Source organism: Fusarium odoratissimum, assembly GCF_000260195.1.
Source record: "Fusarium odoratissimum NRRL 54006 unplaced genomic scaffold supercont1.6, whole genome shotgun sequence".
Lineage (NCBI taxonomy): Eukaryota > Fungi > Ascomycota > Sordariomycetes > Hypocreales > Nectriaceae > Fusarium > Fusarium odoratissimum.
This window is the reverse complement of record NW_022158692.1, coordinates 1039606-1053792: the sequence shown is the minus strand read 5'-3', so window position 1 is coordinate 1053792 and position 14187 is coordinate 1039606. Positions and strand designations below refer to the sequence as shown.

General features: G+C 48.4%; 5 protein-coding genes across 9 annotated transcripts; 3 read left to right on the top strand and 2 right to left on the bottom strand.

Annotated features, from left to right (window-relative positions):
- Positions 1–303: 303 nt before the first annotated feature.
- FOIG_05009 (pyruvate formate lyase activating enzyme) lies at positions 304–1523 on the bottom strand (the record flags this gene model as incomplete). The annotated part of the gene is made up of 2 exons (XM_031203373.1): positions 304–1091; positions 1226–1523. The coding sequence occupies 2 exons, from the start codon at positions 1521–1523 to the stop codon at positions 304–306; spliced, it is 1086 nt and encodes a 361-aa protein (XP_031066952.1).
- Positions 1524–3068: 1545 nt separating this feature from the next.
- On the top strand, positions 3069–3889 carry FOIG_05008 (uncharacterized protein; the record flags this gene model as incomplete). The annotated part of the gene is made up of 4 exons (XM_031203372.1): positions 3069–3230; positions 3281–3494; positions 3539–3625; positions 3672–3889. 4 exons carry the CDS (start codon positions 3069–3071, stop codon positions 3887–3889), a joined length of 681 nt encoding a protein of 226 aa, XP_031066951.1.
- Positions 3890–4122: 233 nt separating this feature from the next.
- Positions 4123–4461, top strand: FOIG_05007 (uncharacterized protein; the record flags this gene model as incomplete). The annotated part of the gene is made up of 2 exons (XM_031203371.1): positions 4123–4323; positions 4375–4461. 2 exons carry the CDS (start codon positions 4123–4125, stop codon positions 4459–4461), a joined length of 288 nt encoding a protein of 95 aa, XP_031066950.1.
- A 101-nt stretch (positions 4462–4562) lies between these two features.
- FOIG_05006 (uncharacterized protein) lies at positions 4563–9084 on the bottom strand. Of its 5 annotated transcripts, none has more exons than XM_031203370.1 (3): positions 8445–9084; positions 7381–8381; positions 4563–7309 (listed from the first exon to the last, which is right to left on the bottom strand). In XM_031203370.1, the coding sequence occupies exon 3, from the start codon at positions 6205–6207 to the stop codon at positions 4804–4806; it is 1404 nt and encodes a 467-aa protein (XP_031066949.1). In that variant the 5' UTR covers positions 6208–7309; positions 7381–8381; positions 8445–9084; the 3' UTR covers positions 4563–4803. The 5 variants fall into 5 exon arrangements, with proteins under 5 accessions (XP_031066949.1, XP_031066948.1, XP_031066947.1 ...); XM_031203369.1 differs by having other exon boundaries at positions 4563–7625; positions 7678–8381; XM_031203368.1 differs by having other exon boundaries at positions 7381–9084.
- Positions 8209–14158, top strand: FOIG_05005 (uncharacterized protein). The gene is made up of 4 exons (XM_031203365.1): positions 8209–10524; positions 10580–10706; positions 10760–12396; positions 12445–14158. Exons 1-4 carry the CDS (start codon positions 10428–10430, stop codon positions 13260–13262), a joined length of 2679 nt encoding a protein of 892 aa, XP_031066944.1. The 5' UTR covers positions 8209–10427; the 3' UTR covers positions 13263–14158.
- Positions 14159–14187: the final 29 nt, after the last annotated feature.

Sequence of the window (14187 nt, the reverse complement as noted above, 5' to 3'; positions counted from 1 at the left end):
CCTGGTGGCGACACTTAAAAGTCACCGCCGTAGTTCGTCAATAAGACTGGTCAGTCTTGGCTTTTGGTGGTTTTTCAGTTGGCAGTCAGGAACATGAAAGAGAGGTCGTAGGGTCTAGAACAGCTTGTCATCTGGTTTGCCTTGCTCCATGAAATTGAATAAGGTGGCCAAGCCAGTTGCTTGTTTGAACCAGGAGGTGGCGTTGTTAGTCCCCGTTGTTGGCTTGCATTGGCAGCCTCATAGCAAGGTTTGATTCATTTGCGATGCAACCCAACAGTCAAATGAGAGGCGACTTGCTTCTCATCAGATAGCAAACCCATCGTGGCCCGGTGGGTCATTGAACCGCCATAGCCCAGCCTCTTCTGCGGCTTTCCTGATTGAGGAGATCTCTTGAGCATTGACTGCTCGGTTGATGTCTGCGTATCGGACCTCCTGCTTTTCTTCTTTGCCATCTGACTTTGTTCGCTTTGGTTTGCCGACATGAGCGTCTGGATGATACTGCTCCATGATGTTGATGAAGCAATCTGTAGAGACCTCATTTGCGAGGAACTCCATGATTTCGGCTCCTTCGTCCTCTTTGCCTGGCATAACAAGATGGCGAATCAGCAAACCCTTTTTTGCTATCCCATCTCCGGTGAAGCACAGGTCACCGACCTGAGCGTGCATCACCTTGATGCTCTCTCTGGCTGTTGCAGCGTAATCATCGGCCTTCAATAGCCTTTTAGAGGTGCTTGGCTTCCACACCTTAAAGTCAGCAAGGTAGATATCGACCAATCCATCCATCAGCTGCAGGGATGCAAGAGAGTCAAAGCTTGATGTGTTGTAAACGATAGGAACTGTCAGGCCTTGGTCCCTGGCATGGAGGATACTCAACGCCACCTGCGGGACAACATGCTCAGGCGTAACAATATTGATATTGTGTACTTTGCCAACCTCCTGCAGCTTGATGTACCAGTCACCTAATTCCTCAGGGGTCAAGTCCATCCCGTTTCGCTGATGTGCGATATCGTAATTCTGGCAGAAGATGCACCGCATGTTACACCCGCTCATGAAGACGGAACCACTACCATTGTGCCCCTGAATGCAGGGTTCTGTATAAGTTCAGTCAGAGGCTGAATAGAAGCATATGATACATGACTGAAGGTGAGCTAAGTAGCTGAGATGCAAGGGAGTATCAGATGCAGCGAGCCGAGAGCAAAGAGCAATGGGCAGCAGATGGACTGACCTTCACCAAAGTGGGGAGCGATTGTATTGACTTTCGCCTTCTCTCCGATGAGGCACATGCCTGTCTTCTCGTACCTGTTTACGCCACATTCTCTCGGACATAGATTACAATTGCGAAGGTGAGCATACGCCAAAGAACGCTTCTTGGCTGCGTCGCGGGAACTGAGTGTCATATATCGCGGAACATAGTCGTCAAGGAGGAATGGGGGAGCAAGATGAAGAGAGCGATTGAGTATCTTGGGAGCTATGAAAGTGGTTTTGGGACCATTGACAACCCATCGCCTTGACAATGACAACATCATGGCTGATATCGCGTATTGATCATGGTGACAATTGGTTCATCTTGATTGGTGTTGAGGAAGGTTGTATTTATAGGTGGCTTAGTCATCGCTTCTCCAGGTGGTGGAGGGCAGTCACGAATGGGCAATCTATCGGTTATCTCCCGAACCAGTTCCAAGAGAAGGTGCTTCTATACACTTCTATCCTAAACAAGGTATGCAACATCGAGAGCGTTTGGCAGTTATGATTGACCCTCCCTGGGAATGACTCCAGCAGATAAGTGATTACCCTATAACGAGAGATGAAAAGAACCTAATGGCTATAGTTGCGAGGTATTTGCATGCTAGAATTTTGACCTTGGAGGAGTACGCAAGGCTCGGAATTAGAAGTCTCATCATTCAAAATTCTCTGCGCTTTCAAGTTGGTTGAAGGTCTTAAGTCTGTCATTGTTCGAACTGGCACTCTTACATGAGTTCATCGCATGAGAAGATAACCGAATACAGACACCATACCTGTCGTGATGTTGTGAAATTAGAGGAGAAGGTCACTGATAATTGTCCCTAAAGGTCCAAGGACAGTGAGGAATATGAATACCTCGGTATAGTGGCAAGTTCAGCTTGGGGATGAGTATTGTAGTCCTATCACCAGGTAGAAATAACAGCTAGATCATGATACTACGGTTACAGACACACGCAACAGAGGACAATGGGATTCTAGCCCAATTTAGGACTTCTCTCCTGTTAAACTCTCCTGACAATTCATCGGATAAGATCTGAATGAGTTCCATCTGGCGGTTGTCTGCCAGTGGCAGATCTCCATAATGATTGGAGTGGTGGAAATGTTTGTATTCATAAGCTGTGTTTGTTTGTTTACTCTCCGATTTAAATGAGGTGGCGAGTTTACCGAAGAGCATTCTCTTCACAGCATCTCGAACATTGCCTTTGCTCACTCAACACCTTCTCGTAATCAGGCCGCCTGAGATGCTTTTTGGAAATTCTCTAGTTTGCCTTTCTGGCCCTGTTCTTTCTTCCCTTAGCTGAAAGCCTTCATGTGACCCCAGACAATGCAGATGAACAGCTGCGTAATGTCTATGACTACATTATCGTTGGAGGCGGTACTGCAGGTCTGACCATTGCCAATCGCCTCTCTGGAAACCCAGCAGGTACTTAATGCTGATAGACTCGACGAGCCTCGCTAATGGTGCTCGTAGTTTCGGTCCTGGTTCTCGAAGCTGGTCCTTTGTACGTCTCTCGCAACCCACCAGATCTCAACAGACAAATCGCATTTCAGGGATGACGCGAGAAATCTTTCGATTCTGGAGGCCTTCCTCCTGTCCCGGGCAAAGTCGGGTCAGGTGGATGGCAAAAATACCAGTGGGGGTTGACCACTGAACCCCAGACCTATCTCAACAATCCGAAGGTGGGAATCCCTCAAGGAAAGGCTGTTGGTGGCAGTTTCATCCTCAATGGCCTCTGTTGGTCGAAGGCTTTGCGCAGCTTGGTCTACCCGTTATTGGTGACGTGAACAATGGGACAGCGGCAGGGGCCATGATACTCCCTTCAAGCATGCAACCTGATAATCAGACGAGGTTCGATGCCAGAGAAGCTCACTTTAACTCGGCATCTCGGAGATACCACTTGCACATTGCAACTAACCAGACTGTCACACAACTTGTTTTGGATAGTAACAGTGCACACAACTCAAGTCGGAGAGTGATGGGAGTCGAGGTACGATTAGGTGATACAAAAGATGAGGTGGTTACTAATCCGTATTATAGTTTGCTCCAAGAAACAAGTCCAAGGCGAGATCAATTTCTTGTATCCGAGAGGTAATTGTTTCCGCTGGTGCGATCTTCACTCCCACTTTACTTCAGGTATCGGGAATTGGGCCGTCAGATGTTCTCAAGTCGCTCGACATTTTGGTCAAGATTGACCTTCCTGGCGTCGGATGTAATCTTCAAGATCATCCCATGGTTTATGCCAACTACTATTGTGAGTATTCGTGTCTCATGTAGTACAAGTACTAATGGGTCCAGATCGCAATGAATCATATTTCAGGAGCAATGAGATAGCCGACGGTGTGTATGATGAAGCTGCCGAGGAGTATATACGGAACAGAACAGGTGAATACACATTTCCGAGAGAGATACCCGTTTCTGACAAATTTAGGTCCTTGGACAGCACCTCTCATAAACACGATTGCATTCCCGAGTCTTCGATCTGCAACAGATGACTGGAAACAGTTCATGAATAAGAGTTCGGGGGATGGCATTCCCTCAAATACCCCCAACTCTGTGAAGAAGGGCTACGAATTCCAGAAAAAGATTCTACAAGACCAAATACTCGGCAATGACGCAGGAACTTTTGAGACCATGGCCATCTCATAGGGGCAGTTGACTGTAGCTGCTCAAAAGACCTTCTCCCGCGTCACCGTCCGACCCTCATCATCCTCGATCTTCGACTTGCCAAAGCTGGACCCACGATACTGCTCCGACCCGATCGATTGCGAGATTATTGTTCTTGGTCTCCAAATGAACACGAAGCTGATCCAAACCAACGCCATGAAAGAACTCATGCCCGAAGCGAATCGGTGTTTGATACTACAGATCATCAGACGTTGATGAAGCATGTCATGGAAAAGATCTCGACAGAGAGACATCCTTCAGGGACAGCAGCCATGATGCCTCTTGAACTGGGAGGAGTTGCGGACCCTGAGCTCAAGGTGTACGGCACGTGCAACTTGCGTATTGCTGATGCCAGTATCATGCCCCTGATTCCATCAGCCCATCTACAAGCTAGTGTCTATGGCATTGCTGAGAAGGTAAGATTCCAATAGTTAATTGAAACGAACTACTATTGACAACTGAAACAGGCGGCAGACATGATTAAATCAGCCAAACTGGATTGCCGTATTGGAGAACGACTTCCTTTCCCTCCCAGGTCGCGACCAGCCATTTGATCACATCCATCATGCTTGGATAACACATATAGATCAATCCAAAGAAAATGCTGGCATTCTGGGTTACCAGGGATGTATTCTTCACATTGGACTTGACGCTTTCGGGGTGAAATGGTCATAGATTGCGAATTAGACTAGGTAATGATAATGTAGCATTTCTGCCTGTTCCCAGCATGCTCAATAGAGCGAATTGTCCAACAGATGGAAATAAATGTATGGCTATAATATCATGCTGATAAACTTGGCACATCTAGGACTGTATTTCTCCATCTGGCCAGCTTCTTGTCCGTCAAACTCCAAGACGGAACCCGAACGTCAATTGACAACAAAGAAAATCGACCCTTAATCCTGTGGTTCCTTTCTCACAACCTCCGCGTGTTCTTCATACCAAGCCAACTGATCAGTCATGCGCTTGATCTCTGAATTCTGAACAGCCAATCTGTCCTTCAGCTCAGCCATCTCACGAACCAGGAACTGATTCTCAGACACCAGCTTATCCGCTCTCTCTAGACGCTCTTTGTTCTTTGCCTCAATGGCAGACACCCGCTCTGGCCAAGTTGGAGTCACAATAGATACCACAGTTGGTCTCTCCTCCATGAGTCGTGTGCTCTTCACGCCAGGATGCTGCTCGGCTGCTGGTATGACAAAGAGAGGAGACTGATGGCCTTTGCCCTTGATGCGGTAGAAGCGAGTTAGAAGATCTATAGGGACAATGCCTTTGGCGTAGACTTTGCCGCCTCGTTCCTCGTTCCAGATTCGTTCGCCAATCACACCGCTTGCTTTCCAGATCTTCTCCTTCTGTTCGATCTGTGCTTCGGCAACATCGATAAGACGGTGGATGTAGCTTCTGATATCTTCGCCGCAGTTCACGAGGATGTACTTATCCTGTGGATAGACAATCTCACGGCCCCCTGAGACGCCATCGGCACCGGCACGGCCCAACAACTGCTGTGGGACGAGGGCTTCTCCTTTCAGGACGTCGGTAGCGTTGGCGTAGTTGATTTCGAGTTCGTGTATACGACCGATAAGATGCTGATGATGAAGAATCCATTGACCAAGAAGGCAGTTGCGAGCAGCTTCGAGTTGCGATTCTCTCAAAGGATGGTTCGTTTTCTTATCCTCGGGGTCTTCGAAACCAGTTGGAAGAATCGACATCAAGCCGCCAGTAGAAGAGTACTCATGATCGATGATTTCAAGACACTCGTTCGCATGCATGATGAGATCGTGGTGTGTCATGTAAGGACGACGGATATCTCCCTCCTTGGCCGAAGGACCAAAATCCTCAACTTGTGTCAAAGGACAACGATGTTCGATCCCATGCACTTCAGACTCTGACTTGACGACATTGTGAAGAGCAAAAAGAGGATCATGGTGAAACGGGTCATCGTTCTCATACGGACTGTTGAGGTTGTTCAACCAGTCAAAAGCCTCGTTCTTCTGGAAGATCCAACCTTTAGAATCGACATCCCCTGTGCCTACAGGACGAGTGGTGGTAGACGGAGCAAGCTTGCGGATGATGTTGGTGAGAGACTGGGCATGCTGCTTGAGGGCGAGAAGAGTGGGAGGACGGCCGGACGAGAAGTAGGAGCAGTTGATGTGCTGTAGAAGTTCGAGATCTTGAGGGTCTAAGATGCCATTGTCTGGGGTGAACAAGTTGGATCTGTAGGAGGTTGCGTAATCGTTGGAAGGGACGAAGAGAGGTTGAGTGCCCTCCTTCTGCTTCCCCGCTGCTCGCAAAGCTACCATAGCGAACTAGAATACAGGTGTTGGCACAGAGTGATAAGAGAGTTACAGGTTGACAGGACAGAGATCAGAACAGGATGGATTTTCTTTGAAAAGGATAATGAGATATCTATTCATAAACAGACATAAAGAAATCTTTCTAGTAGTCTGTCACAATATTGGCACCTGTAGGGCCGGGTGATTGATGTGATGCTATTCAAAGAACAAAGAAACCAGCTCTTTGTTGCAAGTGCCATTCGCCATGGTCATGGTGGGCGCATAGACATTGCTTGAGCAATCAAAAGACTCGAAAACGGTCAAATTGTTTCCTTTCTTTGTCTTTATGGTAAGTAGTAACCGGTAACCCCGAGAAATGGATGCGTTTAGGCCATTAACAATCGAGCTGCGACGGTCTTGAGATGGAACCCCGGGTATTGTTCACAAACCTTCATCAACCGTCGAGTACTCTCTGCTTGTCGGGCTCTCGTCATGAATGACAAGATTGCTATATCTTGATAATGTCGCCAGAAATACATATCTCTGTAGTACAAGCGACTCGTCCCTTAAGTTTGACGAAAGCTTGCTCTTGTTAGTGAATCACAGTTGGTATGAATAAGCGCGTGGTCGAGATTTCCATGTCTAGTCGCGAGTATCTGTCATTTGGATAGAATTTCCTCCAAAGAGCAACCTGGCACCTCGGCCTGCGTTCCAAGCTGGTACAACAGAAAAGAGTTTGCTCCGTCTCACACAAACATCCGTTCACCGTTGTACGCCGAAGGCATCGCAGCTTTGTGTACACTAGGAGCTCGCCTCTTTATGCAGGGTCAAGCTCTACATTTCTGCTTCTTCGTGAAGGGAATGTACGCTTCATCAAGGGCAACTTGGATTGAAGCCACTCTTGGTGTTCCAAGCCCAGATTCCCGGTCTCAATCAACAACGGTCCGTTACCCAAGATGCTCTACGACAAGGCTTCACCTTTACATGGCAACAATTGAGGCAACCATACGCAGAGTAGATCAGGAATGTTTAAGCAAACAGCCACAAGGTGAAACACAAATGCCGACATTCAGATTCAACGGATAACCAAGGGATCGTAGCCGATGGCTGTACGGTAATACACACGTGACTGTGTCTGAGTTGAACAAAGAGCTTTACAATCAAGAGGCCTCGTCTTGACACTCACGAAAAGTTACATACGGAAAACAACGTTCTGGACCAGTCTGTAATGGTGACGCAGCCATGGGAGGCCCAATCTGTGAAGCCGCAATATGCTTTGTTAGGCGACGTTTGCGGTAACGGCCACGCTGCAAGCAAAGCAACGCAAAGCCAAAAATTGAGGGAGACATGTGGGAATTCAATAAATTCACGTCAGAGGAGATCTCATTGGTCGAATCGCGACATCTTGAAGGTTGATGCGTCGAGATAAAATTACAGGCACGTACCTCGGCCCAGTCAGTGCCAGTTTGAGAGTGAGAGCTTGACGCCAGAGCAGACCATTTCAGCTGAACCAGCATCATCCTGATTGCGCTAGGGCCAGATGAAGAATGGCGCATGCATTTGTGGAGAGTCTAGCCTTTTGGAATGAATGATTGACTGGGATACGTAGATGAAGTTGCATCTGTAGTATTTTCGTTCTCAGATCTCGAGAACTGTTTGAAGAAACGACTGCTGGATCCCTATCGCCATCGCCAAGCGGTGAGAAAGTCATGATGTCGTTGAAGGGATTGAAAGACATTAATGGGCATCAACCTTGACAGACTAAAAGAACAAAGGATGGTCTAATGATCAAGACAGGGCCGATGAATGGAGTGTCTCTTGCTCGATGAACAGTAGCGCGATGATCAAGAGAGATAGCCAAGTAAACAAACCAATGGAGCTAGGTAATTATGATCGCAGATACAGTGACTGCACTGTAAGTCAGATCGTCATTGAGCTACCGTTGTAGGGAGAGGTGAGTTAATTTGGAGATCGGGGGGGGGGGGGGGGAGAGAAAACGAATGCTAATGTAGTTGATGTCATTGGCGCCGAGGACGGAACTGAATGTTCCGAAGTGAGGGAGTCAGTTGGGCTGTGATGAATTGAAATGGTAGCGCCACGGGAATGAGAATGAGAAAGAGAATGAGGACGAGCATCGCATGAGAATGAAAGAGTCTCAAAAGGTAGCGGAGATTTCCAGTCTTGGCAGACACTCCCAAGTCCTAACTAAAAGGGGAGACGATTAACATTCCGATCCGGATCGTCACTGGGGTTTATTCATTGACTTTTGACAGAAGGTGTTTGTGCTCATGCTCACTAACTCGATGGCGGATGGGTTCAATGATTGTGGTTGTGGTGGTGACGGATGCATCTGACATCACATATCCAGATAGAAAGTCGATCCCTGTCAAGCTGTCTCGTCTCCGTCGTGTGTGTATGCATGGCAACACGGGAGAGCGTCGTGGCTGTGCTTCTGTTTGATTGAGTGTAGAATCGACGACAGTAGCTGAACTCGACAATCAAAAAGACGTTGATGCATGATCTAGATCGAGGCCGTGATACTCGTGAGGCACAGAATAGCCAAGTCTAGACTTGGGATGCCGTAAAACGTCGGCAGCAGCCTCACAGACTCACTCTGTTACAGTCCAAAATCTTTCATTTGGCTCCCTCATTTGTCTTGTCTCCCTGGCTGGCCCTGTCGGTATGCCCGTGCACCATGAACTGAGGCATCACATCACGCAGCACCAAATGAATTTTAGTGAGCGTGACTATTTACAGTAGCGCAAGGGCAGCGGGATGAGGTGTCCACGTCGCAGCGGATAGTGGGTTTGTCCCGTGGCCAAGCTTCAACAGCCGAAATTGAGGAGGAGGATTGATTTCGTACGCAGCAGGCCCTGACCCTTTTGGAGATTTCCAGAAATAAAGTTTTGGGGGGTGACAATGGGATCATGAATTACTCTTCAGAAACAGGGTCTTGTTTTAGAGTATCATTTTCGTATTTGCCCAACCATCAATTAATTGTCATTCGTTTCATATCAATCCCACAAATCGCATGCGTATTGCAAACGTTTTACCGGTTTCTCGTTTTACTGTCACCGTGCTATCGTCCGGGATCAAAGCGTCCATACCTGCAGACTACTCCGTATCAGTTTGCATTCAGAGAAGGGAAGTGATTTGCAATGCCTTCCAAGGCCAGCTGTCCCAGGTTCCAGTTAGAGTGCCGGGGGGCTGGCCTAGACCCTCCATCCATCTTCAATTACCGCTGATGATGAAGGAGTGCACCAGAGGGCGATTGGCCAGTGTCGATCTAGCCCCAACTCAGGATTTTGCCTGTGTTTCCCAGCAGAGCTTCAGGCACTTGGCGATGAGCCTGCAGGCTGGGCGCTACGCTGTGACGTCGACATCAGCACCTTGTGCCATGCCAGCCGTTGTCAGTCACCCTGACGTTGATGCATGGCATCACACCTTTACGCTGGATATCTTATGATAATATTCTCAGCAACTATAGAAGAAGCCAAGATAGAGGAATTCAAAAAACGGTATCAAGCAGCCACAATCCCTCCAGGTTCAGGGGAAGCATAAATTGCAAGCAGCCGCGTTTTTTTACTTGTTTTTCGCGATTCTATACTGAATTTTTGCTGGGCTGAGACATGACTTCACCTTGATTAAGGGGGTCCTCTTAGTGCTAAGCTTTTCGTCTTTGGTCGCATTTGCACTACACAAGCTCCAAGTCTCCTCCCATTGGATTCACACACCCACCCCTGACAACCTGAGCTGAGCTACCGTACCTTAGCCAACATCTGAGGAAACCAGCTTTTTTCCTGTCTAATCTAACTAAGTATCTATTGCATGGCTTGACTGGATACGTTAATTACATATAGCCCGCCAGCCCCATCCATCTATTGTTTTATCTTTTTCGAGTTTTCGTTCTTCGTTCCTAATTTTGGTTGCAAGTGCGCAGATTCCATTGGAACGCGCCTGCCTCCCGTCTCAACCTAATCTATCTGCCACCCGCCCCCCGCCAACGGAAGGGTAAGGTGCACTGCACTACAGCTTGCTTCCTCCAGTGTAGCTGAGCGACGCGGCCCAAGTGCCAGCTTAATTTCTTCGATTTCTTCCTAATAACCTCAATTTGCGACTTTATCAGCTTCGCGCGTCGAATTAATCGAATCGAGAATCGGCAACCGATTATAATAGCCCAAATCCAGGGTTTATACCAGAGCATCCACCCTTGACGTAGTCCAAGATACTGCAACTGGACTGCAATCATGGGAAATTTCATCAGTTGGTTGGAGGACAACCTCCCCTCCCCCAACACGAGCAACTCGGGCGGTGCGAGAGGAACGCAGCCTCAATCCCTTTCGGGTATGTTATATAAACGAATACTGCATAAATCCGACGCGGGACTAACAATTCTCAGGCATGGTTTCGACTCTCGTTCCCGTGCTCATATTGTCGGGAGTCTACCTCGTCGTTTTCCTTGTCTTTCGTAAATCCAACAGGCGATTCTATGCGCCTAGGACGTATCTTGGCTCCTTGCGCGAGCAGTAAGTCGCGATGCACCACTGAACTCTGAATATTAATTCTAACGCCTTCGCAGTGAACGGAGTCCCGCGCTACCTACTGGTTTCTTCAACTGGATTGGAGCTTTTTGGAAGCTTCCCGATGCCTACGCTCTCAAGCACCAGAGTCTCGATTCATACCTCTTTATTCGATTCCTTCGCATTTGCTGCACCATCTGCTTCGTGAGTCTTTGCCTCACATGGCCTGTTCTCTTCCCAGTAAATGCCACTGGTGGAAACGGAAAGAAGCAGCTTGAGATTCTCTCATACGCCAATGTCAACATTGATGATTCGACTCAGAGGAACAGGCTCTACGCCCACTGCTTCATTGCCTGGCTCGTTTATGGCTTCGTCATCTACACTATCATGCGCGAGTGCATATTCTACATCAGCGTGCGACAGGCTTTCCTTCTTACTCCCCAGTATGCCAAGCGCATCTCATCCCGCACTGTTCTCTTCACTTCAGTTCCCAAGGAGTATCTCGATGAGGCCCGCATTCGCACCCTCTTCAACGACTCAGTTAAGAATGTTTGGATCCCCGGCGACACCAAGGAGCTCGACAAGATCATTGAGGAGCGCGACGATGCCGCCATGAAACTCGAGAAGGGAGAGGTAAAGCTTCTCAAGCTGTGCAACAAGGAGCGCATCAAGGCCATGAAGAAGTCGGGCCCTGAAGCCGAGAAGGTTGCATCTGCCCCATCTGACCCTGAGTCTGGAAACCTCTCTGCTCGCTGGATCCCTGCTAAGAAGCGACCTTCACACCGTACTGGCCCTCTGGGGCTTGTTGGCAAGAAGGTTGATACTATTGAATGGGGCCGCGAGGAGCTGAAGACCCTCATCCCCAAGGCCGACAATGCTCAGGCTGACTGGCTCGCTGGCAACTATGAGAAGCACTCTGCCGTGTTCGTCGAGTTCTACACCCAATCTGATGCCCAGGCTGCTTTCCAGACTACCACTCACCACCATGCCCTCCACATGGCTCCTCGTTTCATCGGTGTCAAGCCTGATGAGATTGTCTGGAAGAGCTTGAACTTCCCCTGGTGGCAGGTTGTCATTCGCCGATATGTCGTCTACGCCATCATTGCTATTCTCATTATCTTCTGGGCTGTTCCCGTCGCCATCGTTGGTATCATTGCTCAAGTTAACACGATCAAGACTCTTCCTGGTCTTACTTGGATCCAGGATATCCCTCAGGTCATTCTTGGTGTCGTCTCTGGTCTTCTGCCTTCCGTTGCTCTCTCCATCCTCATGTCCCTGGTTCCTGTTTTCATGCGCCTTTGTGCCAGACAGGCAGGTTGTGTTTCCATCTCCCAGGCCGAGCTCTTCACCCAGAACGCATACTTCGTTTTCCAAGTTCTCCAGGTTTTCCTGGTTCAAACTCTGGCAAACAGTTTCGTTTCGTCTATCGCGACGATCGTTAAGGATCCCAGCCAGGTCTTCAGCATGCTGTCATCTTCCATCCCTACCGCCTCCAACTTCTATATCTCTTACTTCATTGTTCAAGGTCTGACTATCGCCGTCGGCGTCCTGACTCAAGTTGTCGGATGCATCATTTTCAACCTTCTGTACAAGTTCCTGACTAGCACTCCACGATCCATGTACAACAAGTGGACTACTCTCAGTGCTCTCACTTGGGGAAGTCTTTTGCCCGTCTACACCAACATCGCTGTCATTAGTGGGTAACCCCTGAACTCGTGTGTCGAGCACCGCTAACCTTTCTCAGGCATCGTCTACGCTGTCATTGCACCTGTCATGCTCTTCTGGTCTACCATCGGTATGGGCTTGTTCTACCTTGCCTACCGCTACAACATTCTGTTTGTTACCGAGACCAAGATCGATACTAGAGGCCTCATCTATCCTCGTGCTCTCAAGCAGCTTTTTGTCGGTGTTTATCTTGCTGAGGTCTGCCTTGTCGGCATGTTCATTATCTCCAAGGCCGCCGGCCCTGCTGTCCTGATGGCTGCCTTCCTTGTCTTCACCATTCTATTCCACATCTCCCTCGCTAAGGCTCTTAACCCTCTTCTCTACAGCCTGCCTCGCTCTCTTGAGGTTGAGGAGGAGCGAATTCAGCGAAGCCTGCAAGGTTCAGAGTTGGAGGACGGACATGTCCAGAATGGAGAGGGTGCCGCTTCCAACGGTGCTTCCAACGGCGCTGGCAAGAGCCACGGTGTTAGCATGTTCGTGCCTGGTGGTACTGACAGTGTTCAGAAGAAGGGCAACTTCTTCTCCAAGTGGCTCAAGCCCTGGATCTACGCCGATTACGCCACCATGCGCCAGTTGGTGCCTCATGAGCGTAACATGGGACTCGACTATCCTGAGGAGGTCGAGCGTGACGCTTACTTCCCACCTTCAGTCACAAGCCAGACACCTATCCTCTGGATCCCTGCCGACCCCGCTGGTATTTCCAAGCAGGAGGTGCTCAACACGAGCAAGGTGATCCCCATCTCAGACGAGGGCTGCACTCTCAACGACAAGAACCGCATCGAGTGGGACACTGAGGGAGCACGACCTCCTATCTGGAGCGAGAAGATTTACTACTAGAGGTGGATATGATTTCGTTAGTGTGATTGATACCCAAACACATGCCAGCTATCAGGCTGTGTTGCTTTGAAGCCGTAAAAGTGTTTGAAAGGAGATGATGGAAGATTGGGAAACTGAAATAAACGACAGCATTGGATTTAGCCAAGATGGGTATGTCATCGATCGTGTCATGAAATATACTATAGTATCCTGCACGGTTGTTAGATCAGATGGTTATTTAGTCAATGAATTCTAATGCTAATGAGGAATGGTTGCAAGTCAGTGACTGTAGTATCAGTGACTAGGAACAAGATAGATTATGAAGATGTCTCATAATCTATCGCTTACTCGGGCCCTGTTCAAACCAGATATGTCTAGTCCGGCGTATCCTCTGTCATGGGGTTTAAGGTTCTGTGATAGTTGATTGGGCAACTAGAAGTAGTACGATCTCTCCACACCGGATGGCTTTTACCTTGTAATCCGCAGTAGGGCTACAACTCGCCAAAGGATGGACAAGGCTTTTACAACTGAACTATTGAGTACAACTGAGACATGGAAACAAAGAGCACAATGTAAGCTTGAAAGCCAAGACATGTGACATATGGGAACAAAGGGATTGATATTGACATACAAAGAGAGAGAGAGAGAGAGAGAGAGGGCTTACGAGTCCAGATGGTTTGGTTGTTGGGGTGAGTTGATAGACGAAACAGGGATTTCCTAGATCGAATGGGCCTAGCATTAGGCCTAGAGCACCTACCAAACTTACCGGGAAGCGGATAGTGGCAGCCACAATTGAAGCCACAACCGCTATTGTCGTTGAAGCTGTGGATATTGATTGCATCGGAGACAATTGTTTATGTCTGCAGTGATTGTTGGATGTGACACAATAGCGATAATAACAAACTACCCAATCAGTAAAACTCAGCAGTTGAATACTGCAGTCTTT